A 15,942-nucleotide genomic window follows, 5' to 3' on the forward strand; every position below is an offset into this window, starting at 1 on the left:
TTCCATAGTTTGGCTATTGTGGACATTGTTGCTATAAACATTTGGGTGCATGTGCCCCTTAGGATCACTACATTTGTATCTTTAGGGTAAATACCCAGTAGTGCAATTGCTGGGTCATAAGGTAGTTCTATTTTGAAAGCTTCTTTATCTGCACTGAAGATCACTCTGACCTGTAGCAACAAGCTTTAGTCAGGACCCAGATTCTGAAACTAAACCCAGATATCATCAGGCTGGTGTCTGAATTATCAGCAAAGAATTCCATATCTTCCAAGGTATCTTCTGTTACAATGAGAACACTGAGAATCTGGAATGGGGAATATGGGAAGAGCCCCATGAAACTGGAGCCATCAAACCCCTATATTCTACTGAGTCTTATTTGCCAGTTGGGGAGGATATCTATTCCAGCTAGACATTCCAGAACCAGAGAAATAGCCTCAGGATAGGTTTGGGTATACAGTACCAGCTAGGTGGCAATAACTAGCAGGCTTGAAGGAAGGTTCTCCAGGAAGCTGTGTCTGCTTTAAATCAATGTCCAATATATGGTGCTGTGTCTCTCATAGCCAGGACTCTCCCACCCAGGACTCAAGGGGTGGAAATAGGAGAAACACCACTCATTTTTATCCCCAGTGATTTGACCAACAAAACTGGGAATACTTATCACTGCAACCTTATGTTATGTTGTCCTAGTGATCTCAACTCCAAAAGTAGGAGTGGTTCCACCAGGAGACACAAGAATGACTACATGAAGATAACTCTGGACACTTTGGGCTCCACATGGGTCTAACTCAGAAGCAGTGACTGTACCGGATTGATTCTGGTTACCAAGGGGGAAATTGTCAGTTTCCTTACCATAAAGGTGAGAAAAAATGGAGGAAACAGATGGGCATCTCATAGAACTACCTTGATCTGTCATGAAAGTAAATGGTAAAATGCACAGCCCAATTCAGGCAAGACTAGTAATGGTTCAGGCACTTTAAGAGTGAGGGTCTGGGTCATGGCACCAGGCAAAAAGCACAGTCAGTTGAGGTGCTTTCACAGGACAAACAACCGAATGGGTAGCGGAAGAAGGCTGTTATAAATGCGAAGGATGGTCATGTCCTAGGTTATAGAAATAAAGAGGGTAATTATTTCTAACATTTTCCTGCTTTGTTATGAAAATGATTATGCATGTGTGCACATGCATGTCAGAATTTTTCTTTCTTGTCTTATATCCTGCACAGAAACCAGACATGTGGTACTAATAGTTAACTTTCTATCATAGCATGTAGGTCACAGGATTTCAGGGAGAAGAGAGAATACCCTCAAATGACTGCTTCCTGGTTGGGGAAAAGGATCAACACACATTCAATTGTGTAAAGGTTAGTTGGTAGACGTGTGACTTTATTATACTTAATTTTCAGAGTATGGTTTAATGGAATGTATGAATGATAAGAGGACAAATGGTGACTGTGATGGGTAGCATTATGTGTCAACTTGGATTGGCTGGAGTCCCCATTATTCAATTAAACAAAAGTCTAGATGTTGCACCAAAAATTTCATGGGTACTGTTAGCATCTGTAATCAATTGCATTTAAGAACAGCATATTTCCTTGATAAATGAGGAGGCCTCTCAGTGAATAGCCTTAAGAGCAGACATTTAGAAGGTAGAAAATACAAGAGAAGAGACTATCCCTTAGAGGTTCTGTAATACCTTTGTTGTGCCAGGGAGACCCATTTCCTATTTATGATCTCCTAAGCAACAAGATCATCAGCTTGTGCTCCTTTAAGGAACCAAGCCTGTTTAATGCAGTTAAGCAGCAAGGAACACACAACCAGGCAGACAGGAACAGCAACAGGGAGAGAGCAGACAGCCTGGGGGACAGGCAGCTGATCATGACTTACATGGATAGTCAGAGCTACAGCTGGGTAGGAGAAAGGTAACGGGCAAACAGGTAGAAATCTTGGGAAAGGGTGAGATGGAGAAGGGCAGACAGTCTGATGCACAAGAGGAGGAGAGCAGGAGGCTGGCAGTGGGCAGAGTGAAAGCAGGAAGTGGGCAGAAGACAGCAGACAGGAGAGACTGACAGGAAGACATGATGGCATGCAGGAGGCCCTTGGGGCTCGCCCTTGGCCCCACAAGAGTTAGAGGAGCTTCCTGAGATGCAGGTGGATCCCATTCTTGGACATAAGCACAATTCTTGGAGTGGGAACAGGGACCCTGAAAGGATCTGGTGCCAGCTCAAAGCGGAGCAGGGTCAGGGCCACTGCCACCTTCATCTCGTTCATGGCAAACTGCTTCCCGATGCAGTTCCTGGGTTAGGGAGGGAAAAGGAAATGAGAAGTGGCATCAAACCCCCTGCCAGAAACAGCACTTTCAGGGCCCTCCTGCATGGGTCCAGCCTAGATCCATTTTCCTCAAGACACATGCACATCTCTACATGTACGTACCATTGCTCATTTCACTCTCTTTGACCTTTGACAAAGCCTACACTCTTCCAGGATTAGCTCCTACTCCTATCTGTGCTCTCAGTAGGCCTGAAATCCCGTTACAAGAATGTCAGCACCTTGAGCCTCAGGGCCAAGTCAAGGGATCAGTAAAACAATTAATTATTAAGTTGTTCACTCTGCACATGCCATTTCTGGTTTCACAATGCAGAGCAGGACAGGGCACCAGAGGTGGTGGGCTGGGCCATCCTTCAGGCCCTAACCATCTGGGGCACACAGGGGTCCAGATCCTCAGAGTAAGGACAAGGCAGAGTTGGGTAAGGAAGTCAGTGTGGCACAGAGAATATTCTGCAGGGGCAGAGCCTGAGTGATGCTCAACTTGCTGCACCATCTGCTTGCCAGGTTGTGCCCAGACTCCTGCCTCCCCTTCGGCCCCTCAGTTAACCAGCTGCTATAGTCTTCCAATTCTACTGCAGAAATGTCTCTGCTTGCCATCCCCCTACCTCCTCACCCAGACTTTTCTGTTTCCTGCCTCCACTTCCTCTCCTGAAGCCCCAGCCAGGCTCAGAGCCTCCCATGCCCTCCATCACAGGTACAACATGTCCACATGCCTCAGCTGACATCAAAGTCCTCTCTCGGTTGTTGGCTATCTCAGCTTTTCACCTGTTCAACTCCTCCTCTTCCCAGCTCAGCTCCCACTGAGGAGAACCAAGAGAATGCCCTCCCTCCACCTCTGCCTGTCACATGCTTAAGTCTAAGGGCAATGCCAGCCTGCCCTCACCCCCACCTCTGCCCACTGTGCCTCATCATTCCTGGACCCTGACATCACCCTAATACTTTACTCAAGGACACATCACTTTCCAGAGTTGGACAGTGCCAGGAACATAGAGTTTCCTACAGTTGGGTCAATTAGTAAATGAGTGAGTTAATGAAAAGGATGGAAGGAAGGAAGGAAGGAAGTAAGGAAGGAAAGAAAGAAAGAAGAAAGTGAGAGAAAGGAAGAAAGGAAGGAAGAAGGGAGGGAAGAAACTCAGTCTCTTTTGAGTGGAGGCATTAATTTCTTGACTGTGAACTCCTGGAGGCAAGGGCACAATGCCATCTCATAACAGAGGACTTGGCACACAGAGACAGACTTAATAGGCAGTCTTAAAACTGAATGGTGTCTACTGAACTGAAAAAAAAAACCCACCTTGAATGGAATAAAATATGAGTAACCATTAATTCTGAGCTAGGACCTGAGCTGTCTACACCTCTCCTGTCACTACTGGCAGCCACATGATTTGCACCAATGTCTAGGAGGAAGGACTCAATTCCAGTGAGAAACAAATCCTGGAGCCAGTATTTGGAAGCACAATTTGATTAAAGACGTTGTGTGAAATTGGGTTCACTCTGTATGTGAAGGATTGACAGATTCCTGTATTTGGAAAATAACATTTTTCTAGTAACTGCTTACAACGTTTCCTGCAGTTACTATTTATAGGACACTCTCAGCAGCATTGGAGGATTTCACAGCAGCCACTCTGGATAATAGTCATCCCACTGAACAGCCACCTCATGTGTGCTTTACATTTTACACACCAAGTAACCTTCAAATGCCACATTTCGTATATATACAACAAACTGGATTTTCTCCCAAAAGCAGTTTAATGTCCTATTTTTTAAATAATTGCCCATTTGATTGATTGGACTCTAAATGTAATCTTAAGGTATGTAGAGCCCAGTTTAGATGTACCGATTGAACAACTAGGAAAATTGTCAAGTGTACATGACCAGTACCATAGAGTCAATAATTCATTTGGTTGGTGAAAATATAGCAACAACACAGATTAGTCAAGTATCTTATGAAGCCCCTAAGAGACAGTAGGAACATTTCCTGTGTATGGCTGAAATATTTGAGGCATGCAGGAAGCTGAGTATGGAAACACATGCAATGTAGTCAATGGTGCAGTGTGGAGGCAGAATGGGGAGTTGAGTAAAAAAGCCTGGTTTGAGAATGCGTGCAAAAGAAATCTTTTGATTCACTCCTGACTTTGATATCGACAACACTTGGAAATAACATGTGAGAAAATCTAATTCTGTAGAGTCATACTCATAAAATGAAAAACTCACAAGAATACCCTGAGCTATGGAACACCCACTGATACTGAATTGTGGATGGAGATTGTGTAAGAGCAATGGTTCAAAGTCCCCATGGCGTTCAATGATTACCAACTTTCTTTGCATAGAGACCCAAACCTCCCTCCCAGCACTCCAACATGCCAGGACATATCTACAGAAACCCACATAAATATAGCAGGTCACAAGCCTCAGCCACCCCTCCTCCTGTCCTGGTACAAGTGCCTCACCTTGATCCTCCTGAGAAGGGCAGGAAAGCATGGCTGTGGCGAGAGGAATCTGTTGCAAACCGGGAAGGGTCAAACACCTGAAGAGGGAGCACCAGAGCCAGTACAAGTGTGGTCAAGCCCTTCCTTCCAATCATCCAAGGAACAGCACTCCCAGAGGTGGGACAGGAAGAGAGTTTGGTCTGGAGAGGTCATCCCACGTCCTCCTCCCAAGGTCATCATACCTCTGGGTTTGGCCACACCTTTGGGTTATGGTGAAGGGCATAAAAGGAGAGCGTCACTAAGAATCCTGTGGGGCAGAAGAAAGAAGACTGATCACACATGCCTGTGGAGCCCAGGTGCATCCACATACAACTTGGCACGCATCGTGAGAGCCTTTGTTATCACTGTGAATGGAATGACAGCATTGCAGGAGAGGTATGCATGTGTGCACAGGTTGGTAGATTAACCATGACCAGGCTGAAAAGCAGGGAAGAACTAGAGGCTTACTTTTTGGAGCAACTCATGGGACAACTCACATCAAGTACCATCCATGAGCCCTTGGGGAATATCCATGAACACCTCCATACTCACAACAACCCTCCAGTGAAGGCTCACATCTCCATTGTTCCATGAGGGACCTGAGCCTCAGAGAGGCTGAGCAACTTGACTCTGACTACCCAGCTAGGATGTGGCAGGGCTGGGATTCAGAGTAGAGGGGAGCCGAACAGTGGCTTCCAGCCATGGCAGAAATATCAGATCTGGTCATCGCTACTCTCTGCCATCATCCTGAGGGCTCCCTGGAGACTGGACGATCTGAGCCATGATGGTGAATTCTCTGATCTTTCTCAGACCCTATAAGGAAAGACTGCCTATCTCCCTGCTCTGCCTTATGGTCTCTCATGCACTCAAATCTCATAGTATGAAAATATTAGGTCAAAACCCAAAGCTACATTCAGAGGCTGTCATGTATTTGTTTTTTGGATTAAACTCTGTGGGAATCATACCGTATACATCATCTGAACAACAGGAAATACTGGTTTTCTTGAGGGAGAAATGACTCTGAAAGACATGCACCAATGGCCCAGAACATGTGGATTTCTGACCTCGCACACATTCCTGTCAAGTATTTATGGAGGGAGACTGGGGAAGTTCACACCTTTGGGTAAGGAACGTCCATCAGGAAAGGTGATGGGCTTGCTGAGCTCTCTGCCAACACTTGGAACTGGTGCATAGAGTCGCAGTGCCTCCTTGATGCACATGGTGGTGTAGGGCATCTGGTCCAGGTGGCCCCTAAAACAAAGCTGTCCCTGAAGGGCAGGCAAGGTCCTGACAACCAGGGAATTCTCTACTTGAGGGGAAAATGCCTCCTGTCTCATGAGCACTCACCAGGTAATGGAGGCACCGTCCCCCAGGAGGCTCTGGATCTCCTCCCGGCATTTCTGCTGATGCTCTGGATGTGTGGCCAAAGCATAGAGGATCCAGGAGATGCCACTGGCTGTGGTATCATGGCCCTCAAACATGAAGGTGTCCACTTCCGCACGGAGGTCCTTATCAGAAAAGCTGCTCCCATTCTCCATCTGGGAAGACATGGAGAGAGGGCAGGGTTTGAGTTTGACCCCCTCCTCCTCACTTGTGAGCTAAGCCTCAGGCCCTTCCTGCCACACTCACTTGGGCAAAGAGGAGGATGTCCAGGAAGTCCAAGTGCCTCTTGCTCTTGACCTTCTCCAGGTTTCCCTCCTCCTGCAGCTGAGCCTTCCTCAGCTTGATCACTCGGTCTGTCCAGAACAGTGTTCCCAGGCAGAGCTGAATGCTCTGGGTGCCGAGACACAGACACTCACAGTAGCCCCAGTCAGGGTGCCAGGTGGATCAGGAGGAGTGTGGGAGTGGGTGTGTTTCTTGAGGTGGGAGCTCTAGCACCAGGTGCTTGCAGGCCATTACTCCCCTCAACGGCACAGCCCAAGGAGGCTCTGCTTGAATGCTGCTGGCAGGGGCTCTCATTCAGCCTTCACCCATGGGGTGACATATGTAGCTGCTTGCATAGCACCTGGCACCCTAACCCCTGCACCAGAGGAGTTCCCGGGTGGGTGGGAACTTCCCAGGTCCTGGTTGGGCAGCCCGGGGCAGGACTCAGCTTGAGGGTCAGGGCCAGTCCCTTTGGGATGTGCCTGATGAAGGAGGGGAGCTTCCCAGAGGGCAGATACAACCTGTGTGTTGATGAGCAAGCTGGCAGGCCCGGTGGTTCCAGCGGCCTTCAGTGGTCAGCCTGTAGATGATGTCTTTCTGGTAGAAAACATTCCTTACCCGGGAAAGCACCAGGTTGTTCAGGTCCCGAATGGCTTGAAGGTAGGACTGGGAGTACCTGAAAAGGGAGGATGCAGAATGGACTGGATGGAGGGAGGCATGTGACCTGGAGTGTGGTGGTCCTGTGTATGGAGCATTCCTCAATTAACGGGACAGGCAACTCTAGGCATTTGTCATGTCGTTCTTATACCCTCGAGACTCTTAGCCCTTTATGAGGGTCATGGGCGTCCAGGTTTCTTCCTGGGGCAGGAAGCAGGGTCTGTGCCTAATGAAGGCTTAGCATGGGCTTAATCTGACTGTGGCCTGGGGCTCTCTGCAGAATGTGACTCTTTGGACTGGTAAACATCCAAGCTGTGCTAACTGCCTTTCAGATAGTCCATCCCAGTTGGTAAGAAATAGGACCCTGCAACTAAGGATTTCACTGACCTATCTGCCTGTTGGTTGTCCTGGTAGCTGAAGGCACACTTCATAAGGGTGTCCAAAGTCATCATGGAGATGTGTCCAAAGATCTCCAGAGATGAGTTCTGGCTGAGGAGCTCCTCCCATTTTCCCTGTGGTAGAGGGACACATGTATCTTTCGCTACTCCTCCAGAAGGCCCATGCTGACAAGGCTAGAAGCTGTATCTGCCTCTCCAAATATTCTGATGTGATGTCCTCACTTTCTAATGCAGTTGTGTTTCATCAGCTTAGGACCATAGAGACATGTGTTTGTAATATTTTCTCAGAATGTAGTCTGAGAAAGTTAATTGTTATTTAATTAATCATGATCTCTTACCATCTGACTTAGAAGTTTGGTGGTAACCACCTTTTAGAGGAACAGAAAAAATTGTTTCTCAGGGAACTAAGGGGCAACATTTTGTGTCTTGGGTTGATGTTCACATGAAAAACAGGTGAAGTCCCAATTTAGGGAGCAGGGGTCAAGGCAAAGGAAAGATCAAGGAACTAAGACTGGGGTTTCTGAAGAAGGGATATCAGGGACTTCAGTTCGTCCTATTCAACAAATGTCAGCTGAGCACAGTGTGTGAGAAATAAGGTCAGGCTCAGAGGTGATGTTATGGCAAGGCCCAGCCCCGGAGGGTAGAGACTTGGTCTCCATTTCCCTCCATGGAGTGGTTAAAATCCCATCAGAAGCCCTCAGTCACAACCCAGAGCCCACCTGAGTGACATTTCTGGATGTCCACCTTGCCACTGAAGCTGCTACTGTCCAGGCTAGCCAGGGGTAGTTTGTCCTGTTGTCTAGGGGCATTGACTACTCTTCCTGTCCAGTCAAAGACATGGAAGTGGGACAAGAAGAGACCCTTTATTCACCATGACTATCTCTCCTGTGGGCAGTGAGCAAAGAGTGGATGAAAATGGTGCCTGGGTGTTTCCCCATCCCATCCGTCCTCAGGGGGCCCTATCTCATAGTATGGTATAAATGGGTGAATCCAGGGGCCATGTCTAATGGATGTCTGAGGGACACAGAGTGGACTTTGAGTGTGCAGGTGAGCAGGGGTTGAACTTACCAGCATCACTTGGACAGAGTCGGCCATGAGCCCAACATAGGGCTTCAGGATGTCATAGTGGAAGGCTGGGGTCAGCATTCTCCGGTGCTGGAACCACGTCTGCCCATTCAACAGGAGCAAACCATACCCTGGACCACAATGGATGTGGGGGGTGGGGAAGGAACCTCTCAAGAGTTGACTGGGGACAACTGGGGAGATACCCAGGGTGTCAGAAGAAGGGCATCCTGGGCAAGGCAGGAAAGGACAGTGCATGTCAGGAAGGGGACTTCCCAAACCCTGGTGCACAGCTGTGAGATTGAGGTTGAAACAGAGCAGCACTGGTTAATGGAGGACTTCAATGAAAAGTTAGTCTGAGATCATTATGGAGGACTGAGAAGTGATGTGGGAGAAAATGAGCTGCAGGAGAGCTCCCCTTCCATTAGGAAGGGGTGAGGTTTTTATCTGAAGAAGAGAGAGGAAGCTCAATTCAGAGTTGATGGAGTGACTGTGGTGCTGGTCACCTCGTATTTGTCTGGGTCAAATGGATATTTGTTGGCAACCTAAGCAGAAGGTGAACTGTAGTCCTTGTTAAATATACTTACCTATCCAGGGAGCCATGAATCTGTAGGAACTATTGGACTTTGGGTCTGAAAGTAAGAAAGGCATTACAGGAAACTGGAGGTGACCAACGAAGACAGGCTGCCCCCAGGAGATAACTGGGGTCTAGACCATTGTCCCCCATCCCTTCCTGATGATTGTCAGTTGACAGTTTGTGTCAACCCACGTCCCACTTGCCTTCCAACCAGGACTCTCTGTCTTTCCTGATAGTTACTATAGGCTCGGGAAAGCAGACTGAGTGTCCCACCACAGAGCCCTAGGGAGTAGGAAGTTCAATCACTAAGAAATATAGCTTCTGTCCTCAGTGCTAGTGAGAAGACAGTAGCTTGTTCAGTGGGTTTTTTGTTTGTTTTGTTTGTTTGTTTGTTTTCTTACTTTTTTTGATTTCTTTTTTGATTTTTGATTTTTTTGTGGTGGCTCAGTCATTCCACATGGCATTCCACATGGCAGCACAGGCAACAGATCGGGGTTCCACGCAAGCCATCATGAATAAGAAATTGTCTTGAGTTCTGGGATCACACCATTGTGGTGAAGAACGTTAGAAAGAAAGAAGGAAAGAATCAAAGGTGGAAAGAATGAAAAGTGGAAAGGAGAGAATGAAAGCAGGAAGGAAGGAGGAGAGAGGGAAGGAAGGATGGAAGGAAAGAAGGAAGAAGGGAAGGAGGGAAGGAAGGAAGGAAATTTAAAAAGAATGAAAGAAAAAGAAAGAAAGAAATGAAAGAAGGAAAGAAGGAAGGAAAGAAGGAAGGAGAAAGCAAAAGAGGTAATTTCTTACACATATTTATACTTTCAAATTGAGTAACTGTATCTGGGTTTCTGCGGGTTCTTTGGCTAGAAGAATGGCAGGTAGAGGATCAGATATTTATGACTGAGCCAACAGTCTCCCCTGAAATGTCACAGTACCCCAGGAATGTATCCAAGAGGGAAGAACCACTCCAACAGACAAGTGGGTTTGCACTCACCTGATCGCCCCAGGATCACCTTCATGTAGTCTGGGTCATAGACTATGAGGCCAACCCTGCTCCCCCATAGCCAGCGAGGACTGGCGCATGGATATTTCTCTGCCCTTTTCTGAAGCTCTTGTAGCTCCTGACCATTTTGGAGCTGTAACCAAGGGAAAGACAAATCAATAAAACCTTGCTTCCTCTTTAGGTCCAGTGCTTAGAGAGGGGGTGGAGGGTAGGATGTCCACAGGAAGATAGCTCTGGATATCGGCAGTGATTAGGAGTTTGGAAATGTTTCTGATGAGCAAGGCTCTGTTAGGGATTCCAGATTCATGGAACTTGTGCTCTAATGGGAATAGAGGTGGGGAAGTCAATCATGCTTATACTGAGATGTGATGTCCAATGACTTAAAGAGGCTTCTCTGTGCTCCCAGGTCATGTCTATCGCTGCGGCTGCCCTTTTCCTTGGATCCAGTGCAGGGATTGCATAGTGGGAGCCTCTTACCATGAAGCTATGTTACCTCATCCTCCAGGGTTCCTCAAACCTGTGCTGCAGGTGCTCCTGGGGAATCCTGTTTCAGCACAGCTGCCTGCCTCCTTTCCAATTGCTTGCTCTCCAAGACCAGTTGGCTTCCAGAAACTCCTGCTCCTGGGTTGTGTCAGTAGTTCCTCTGGGGACCCCAAGGAACTAGATGGTGTTCTGCCTGGTAGTTCCTCTCTCTCTGGGTCACTCTGACACCCACTGGTCTGTCAGCTTTCCAGACCAACTGCTTGGGACAGCCATCTCATCCTGAGCAGGTGTGGCCAAGGCCAGGTCAGACTCTTGTAGAGGAGATGGTGCCCATAGTTTCAGTGGCAGTAACTCTATAGGATGATACTCAGTGTCTACTGGCTTTTAAGCTGTGGCCACTCACACAGGAAGTGCTCCATGACAGCTGTTTAACCTGGTTCCTCAAGGGAGGTGGGGTCATAAAAATGTCCCCAAAGTAGGATACCATGACAATGGACAGAAAATAAAGGGTCAGTACAGGCAATCAATTGTCAGGTGCTGTGGGCTGTGCTGACCTGTGGTCTCCAAGACAGGGGGGAGGATCTGGGAAAAGATGAAGTTGTTCAGTCATGGATTTCCAAACAAGAGTTCCCCTTTCATGGTTCCTGACTGATTTCAGCCCTATTTAGTGCAGGTTTGGTAACCTAAAAACATGCTTGTCCTTTTGGGCATTACCATTATATTTAATTTTTATAAGTAGAGAATAACTGTGACCTTAATCTGTGCCAGGTGACATTCGGAGATCAGTATAACTCACACAGGACTATACTCATCATCATCATCTTCATCCCCACTTTACAGATGAGGAAACAGAAGGATAGAGCAAGTATTTGAAGTATGTGGCAGAGCTAGGGTAGAATCCAGGTAGCTGGGCTCAGAGCCCGTATGCTTTCCTCTCTCACTTGTCAGTTGTCACCTGAAAGATTAGCTTTAACCTACTGCACATGGCAATCTAATCCCTGACTTAGCCAATAACAGGGGTATCGAATAAATGAAGTCTCAGATTTGTAGGAGGAAAAAAAAAACTGGCTGCAATATATTAGGCCAGCAGAAGCTGAGGGCTGATTGTGCACAGGGGAATAGGAGTTATGATCCCTAACTTAGCCAATAACAGAGGTATCAAATAAATGAAGTCTCAGATTTGTAGGAGGAAAAAAAAAAAACTGGCTACAATATATTAGGCCAGCAGAAGCTGAGGGCTGATTGTGCATGGGGGAATAGGAGTTATGGAAGTAGAACTTGCGTGCTTACACAGTCTCCATACCATCCATGTAATGGGAGTCAGTGGAAGAAATGTTAGTGGTTGCTTAGGTCAAATCCTAGCTCAGAAAGGTGACAACTGCATCTAACAAAAGGTCACAATTTCTCCAAATGGACAAACTGGAAGTCATCAGTGCAATAATCTGCATGAAGAAACTGGCCTATGACTGTCTCCTTGTGGCTGATGTGAAGTTTCTGTCTTTGGCTCCATTCAGCTGAAATTGCTTGGCCTCCTCAGCAACATCCCCGGGCTAGGCTTGTTCAATCCACACAGCACAAGACAGCCCCTCCTCATATGCCCCCACTTACTGATTCCCCTGCTGAAGGACCAGTACTGACAGAGCTGGAGAGTAAGTACCATCTCCAATCTAGCTGCAAGCTGCTCCTTCCTCTGTCATTCCATAACCTGCTCAGGCATCTCTTGGGGTCAGCTCTGTGCTGGTAACTGGGTACTGGAAGGGGGTGACATCCTTAGCCCAAGGAGCCCACAGTACTGTGGTTGGGGAAGGAGAACTAGGAGGTAAACAGATTCTTTTAATGGTGAAACTCAATGTCAATACTCTATCTGCCCCATCCTGGAAAACTTCTCTCTCATGAGTGCCAGTAACTTGTCAGGGTTTTAACACTGAAATCACCAGTCTGGAATATCTCATAGTCTCAGGCAAACCAAGCTGGTTGGTTCCTTGCACTCGACATGACACCCCAATCTGGCAGGTGAGCCTATTTTCCAGGGACCTGACGCCTGATTCCTGTCTATGGTCTCCATAAGCTGTGAACCCCTCTGCTGTCTGTGTTCCCAAGCAGCTCAGGGCTAGGCTTCGAGGATGGGATTGAGTAGCCAAGGCAGGGAAGGATCAGGAAGGGTGTTCTGAGAGAGGAGCTGGGGCTCCTCAGGAGGGGGAAGACACGGGAAGGAACAGCCATCATCGTTAAGGTGCCATGTAACCGTCTCTCAAAACAAAGTAGTGCGTAAAATATAACCCGTGAGAAATTGAACTAGCCTGGCAAGCATTCCTAAATGTTACCTTAAGAAGAGCATGCATTAGCAACAGTTCTCTGGGGGAGAGGATGATTTACGTCTTGGAAGCCGGGCAGCTGGGAATGCCTGGTCCCGCTTAGGGTGGAACACCGCCTGCTTCATTTTTGGATGTTATTCCCTGCCTAGGGACAACCTACCCTTAATCAGTTATCAAGATAATCCCCTTAAATGTGCTTGTTCCGTTATAAATTCTATACTGCTTAAACATATATATCCCACTCGCCTTGCTTATCTATAAGATTTGAAATCAATGTATAACTATATTCTTTCTATTCATCTACAAAGCATATGGTTAATGTATAACCCTCTTCTGTTCCTTTGTTAGTTGTTATCTTGTTTCTAATAAACATGGGATTGAGGAGTTGTTTGGGGCGACAGTCTTCTCTACTGTCAACCCCTGCTCCCTTTCTCTTGCAGCTGACTTATTTTTACCACATTCTCCGGTGCACACTCAGGAAGCGGCAGGGCAGGACTGCATTACAGCCTGCAGATCTACTTAAGGAAAGAGGGTGAGACCAGCCTGAGGGCACCATCAAAGGCTTCCTTCCAGAAGGGAGCTCCTGGGATGGAATGAGGAGCCAAGATCTGAGCAGTAAGCTGGGTGTTCCCCTAAGGCACATGTGCTAGTCAAATGAGAAGCCTATGTGGGATGCATCTGCTGACCAAGATGATGCTCCAAGCCCTGGACGCCCAGCATTCCCACTCCCCTCCAGCCTCTCTTACCTCATGCATGTGCCCAAAGAGCCAGTGGGAAGGAGGGGACGGGAACTCCTGGACTGCTCTGAGCAGCCATTGCCTGTGCAGGTACAGCTGTGCTGCCTTGAGCAGCAGCAGAACCAGCCCTAGCACGGAGGCCACTTGCAGGAGCCCAGAGACACTGCCCAGGGTTCTGGTGACACTCAGCACAGAGGCACTCATGGTGCAGGTGCTGCTGGATCACTGACTCTCCCTGACTGTTGGGGACCTCCCCTGAGCATCCCAGCCCAGACAGTCAGGGGAGGATTGCCCTGCCCACCTGGAGGGAGGGTGAAGGTTGAGGGCAGGGCTTAGACTGGACTTCTAGAGTTCATTAACTGTGAGGATGTTAATGGGAAACTGTGGGAGGAAAGCTTTGTCAGCAGACAGCCATAATGGCTGGGTACATTCCCGCTTGGCTCTTCTCCCTGTTACTCAACAAATATTTTAGGAGCACCTACTCTGTGCGAGGCAGGGGCTATATGCTGGGACACAGCTGCCAGCAAACATGAATCCTGACAGCAGACATGAATCCTGAGCACAAAAACTTCACAGTCTAGCTTACCAAATGTTCAGGAAGTGGGTTTGGTTTGATTATTATCCCATTTCTGAGAGGAAAACACTTAAAGAAAGCTAAGGTCATGTGACCAGAGGAAAACCACCATTGAGAGTGTTAGCTGGGGTTAGAGTCAGGGTTTCCAAACTGTCTGTCTCAACTGCTTCTGCATTATTCCCCACACTTGTCGAACTCCACAATTCAGTGATCTGGGTTGACTATGCCTGCTGGCAGAGCCCTGGCCTCACACTCAGGAGGCCCAGTACAGGGCTCGCTCATGACATATGAAGCCGGCCAGTCATACTCTCTGTGCCTCAGGTTCTCCTTCTGTAAGGGGGTAATTATCCCTTTCCCAAGGTCCTCCCTGGAATGCTCATTCAGTTACGCATTTACTCACTCCGCACTCAGCAAATGTTTCTGAGCTCACATTCTGGGAGGTAAAGGCAGAGAAGTAACATAGTACAGGAAAACATGATAAGGCCTGTACTGAAAGAATGAATAAGGGGGTGGGCCCACCTAGGAAGGAGACAACTAATAACAAGAATGGGATCCTGAAGGGTGAATAGGAATTCACCAGGTGAAGAGTGTTAGGGAGAGGGATAGGCACTGACTGCTCATGGAGAGCATATGAAAGCACATCTGAGGAGGACAAGTAGGTATCTCAGCTTCACTTTATTCCTGATTCTCTTTACCCAAATTGACTCCAAGCCCATAACTCTGAAAGGAAAACAAGATGTTTTTGTCAGGAGTTCTTTGGAAGGCAGCTTTTCCTCCTGCCCTGTTCCTCACCATCCACCTTGTTATTCCTACACCCTCCTCCTGTGGCCGACCTTGTGACAGGAGAATTATTACATAACCCATGGGGCCACAGTTCTCTCCATTTCCCCCTAAGTCCTGGGCTCCTGTCCAAACCCAAGTGTATGTAACCTCGTTACCCATGCCTTTCAACTTCCCTCCATTTCTATGCTTACTTACCACCCCTTTCTGGCCCAGGCCCAGGGACTCTGGAGCCTGACTCCTTCCTTTGCTTGGATCAGTACCAGCTTTGTACTTAGCACATGAGGGGCAGTTGTGGAGAGAGCTTGGGAAGTGGGACAGCCTGGGTTGTAATTCTGGGCTTAACTCCAGGTTTGCCTCCCCTAGTCCTAGGTTTCCTCTACAGATCTGGGTGCATAATGCTTGGTAATAGGTAGCATTGAGTGAGGGCTTACTAAATACATTCTAGACACTGAGGAAGGAACTTTATGTGTTTTCCCTACAACACTCCTACAAAACAGATTTTTTAAAACCCTGAAGTGTCAGCATGGGAAGACCCTCCTCAGGGGCAGGGGAGCAAGTCCACACTAAGATGGGCCCTTTAAGATTTGGAGTTTTTTTGTTTTGTTTTTAAAGATTTTATTTATTTATTTGAGAGAGAGAGAGAGAGAGAGGGAGAGAGAGAGAGAGAAAATGCATGAGCAGAGGTGTGGTGGGGTAAGGGAGAAGCAGAGGCAGAGGGTAAAGCAGACACCCTGCTGAGCAGGAAGACTGATGCAGTGCTTGATCCCAGAATCCTTGGATCATGACCTGAGCCAAAGGCAGTCCCTTAATCTACTGACCTACCCAGGAACCCCAGGATTTGGAGTTTTGACCCTCAACTCTATGGCCAACCAATCATTGACAAGCAAGAAAGAATATCCAGTGGAAGAAAGACAGTCTCTTCCACAAA

General features: G+C 47.6%; 1 protein-coding gene across 4 annotated transcripts; it reads right to left on the reverse strand.

Moving 5' to 3' along the window:
• Window positions 1-1,978: 1,978 nt before the first annotated feature.
• Window positions 1,979-13,959, reverse strand: LOC101673985 (cytochrome P450 4A11). 4 transcript variants are annotated; one of them, XM_004740376.2, is made up of 12 exons: window positions 13,667-13,959; window positions 10,114-10,255; window positions 9,136-9,180; window positions 8,555-8,682; window positions 7,476-7,600; window positions 6,953-7,107; window positions 6,417-6,523; window positions 6,135-6,325; window positions 5,905-6,055; window positions 4,991-5,008; window positions 4,770-4,846; window positions 1,979-2,290 (listed from the first exon to the last, which is right to left on the reverse strand). In XM_004740376.2, exons 1-12 carry the CDS (start codon window positions 13,859-13,861, stop codon window positions 2,122-2,124), a joined length of 1,503 nt encoding a protein of 500 aa, XP_004740433.1. In that variant the 5' UTR covers window positions 13,862-13,959; the 3' UTR covers window positions 1,979-2,121. The 4 variants fall into 4 exon arrangements, 2 of the variants coding, with proteins under 2 accessions (XP_004740433.1, XP_004740432.1); XM_004740375.2 differs by having other exon boundaries at window positions 4,991-5,055; window positions 5,905-6,038; window positions 13,667-13,957; XR_198578.2 differs by having other exon boundaries at window positions 2,271-2,290; window positions 4,991-5,055.
• Between the last annotated feature and the right edge of the window lie 1,983 nt (window positions 13,960-15,942).

The sequence above is a fragment of the Mustela putorius genome, unplaced genomic scaffold (assembly GCF_011764305.1).
Source record: "Mustela putorius furo isolate JIRA1106 unplaced genomic scaffold, ASM1176430v1.1 tig00003853_pilon_pilon_pilon, whole genome shotgun sequence".
NCBI lineage: Eukaryota > Metazoa > Chordata > Mammalia > Carnivora > Mustelidae > Mustela > Mustela putorius.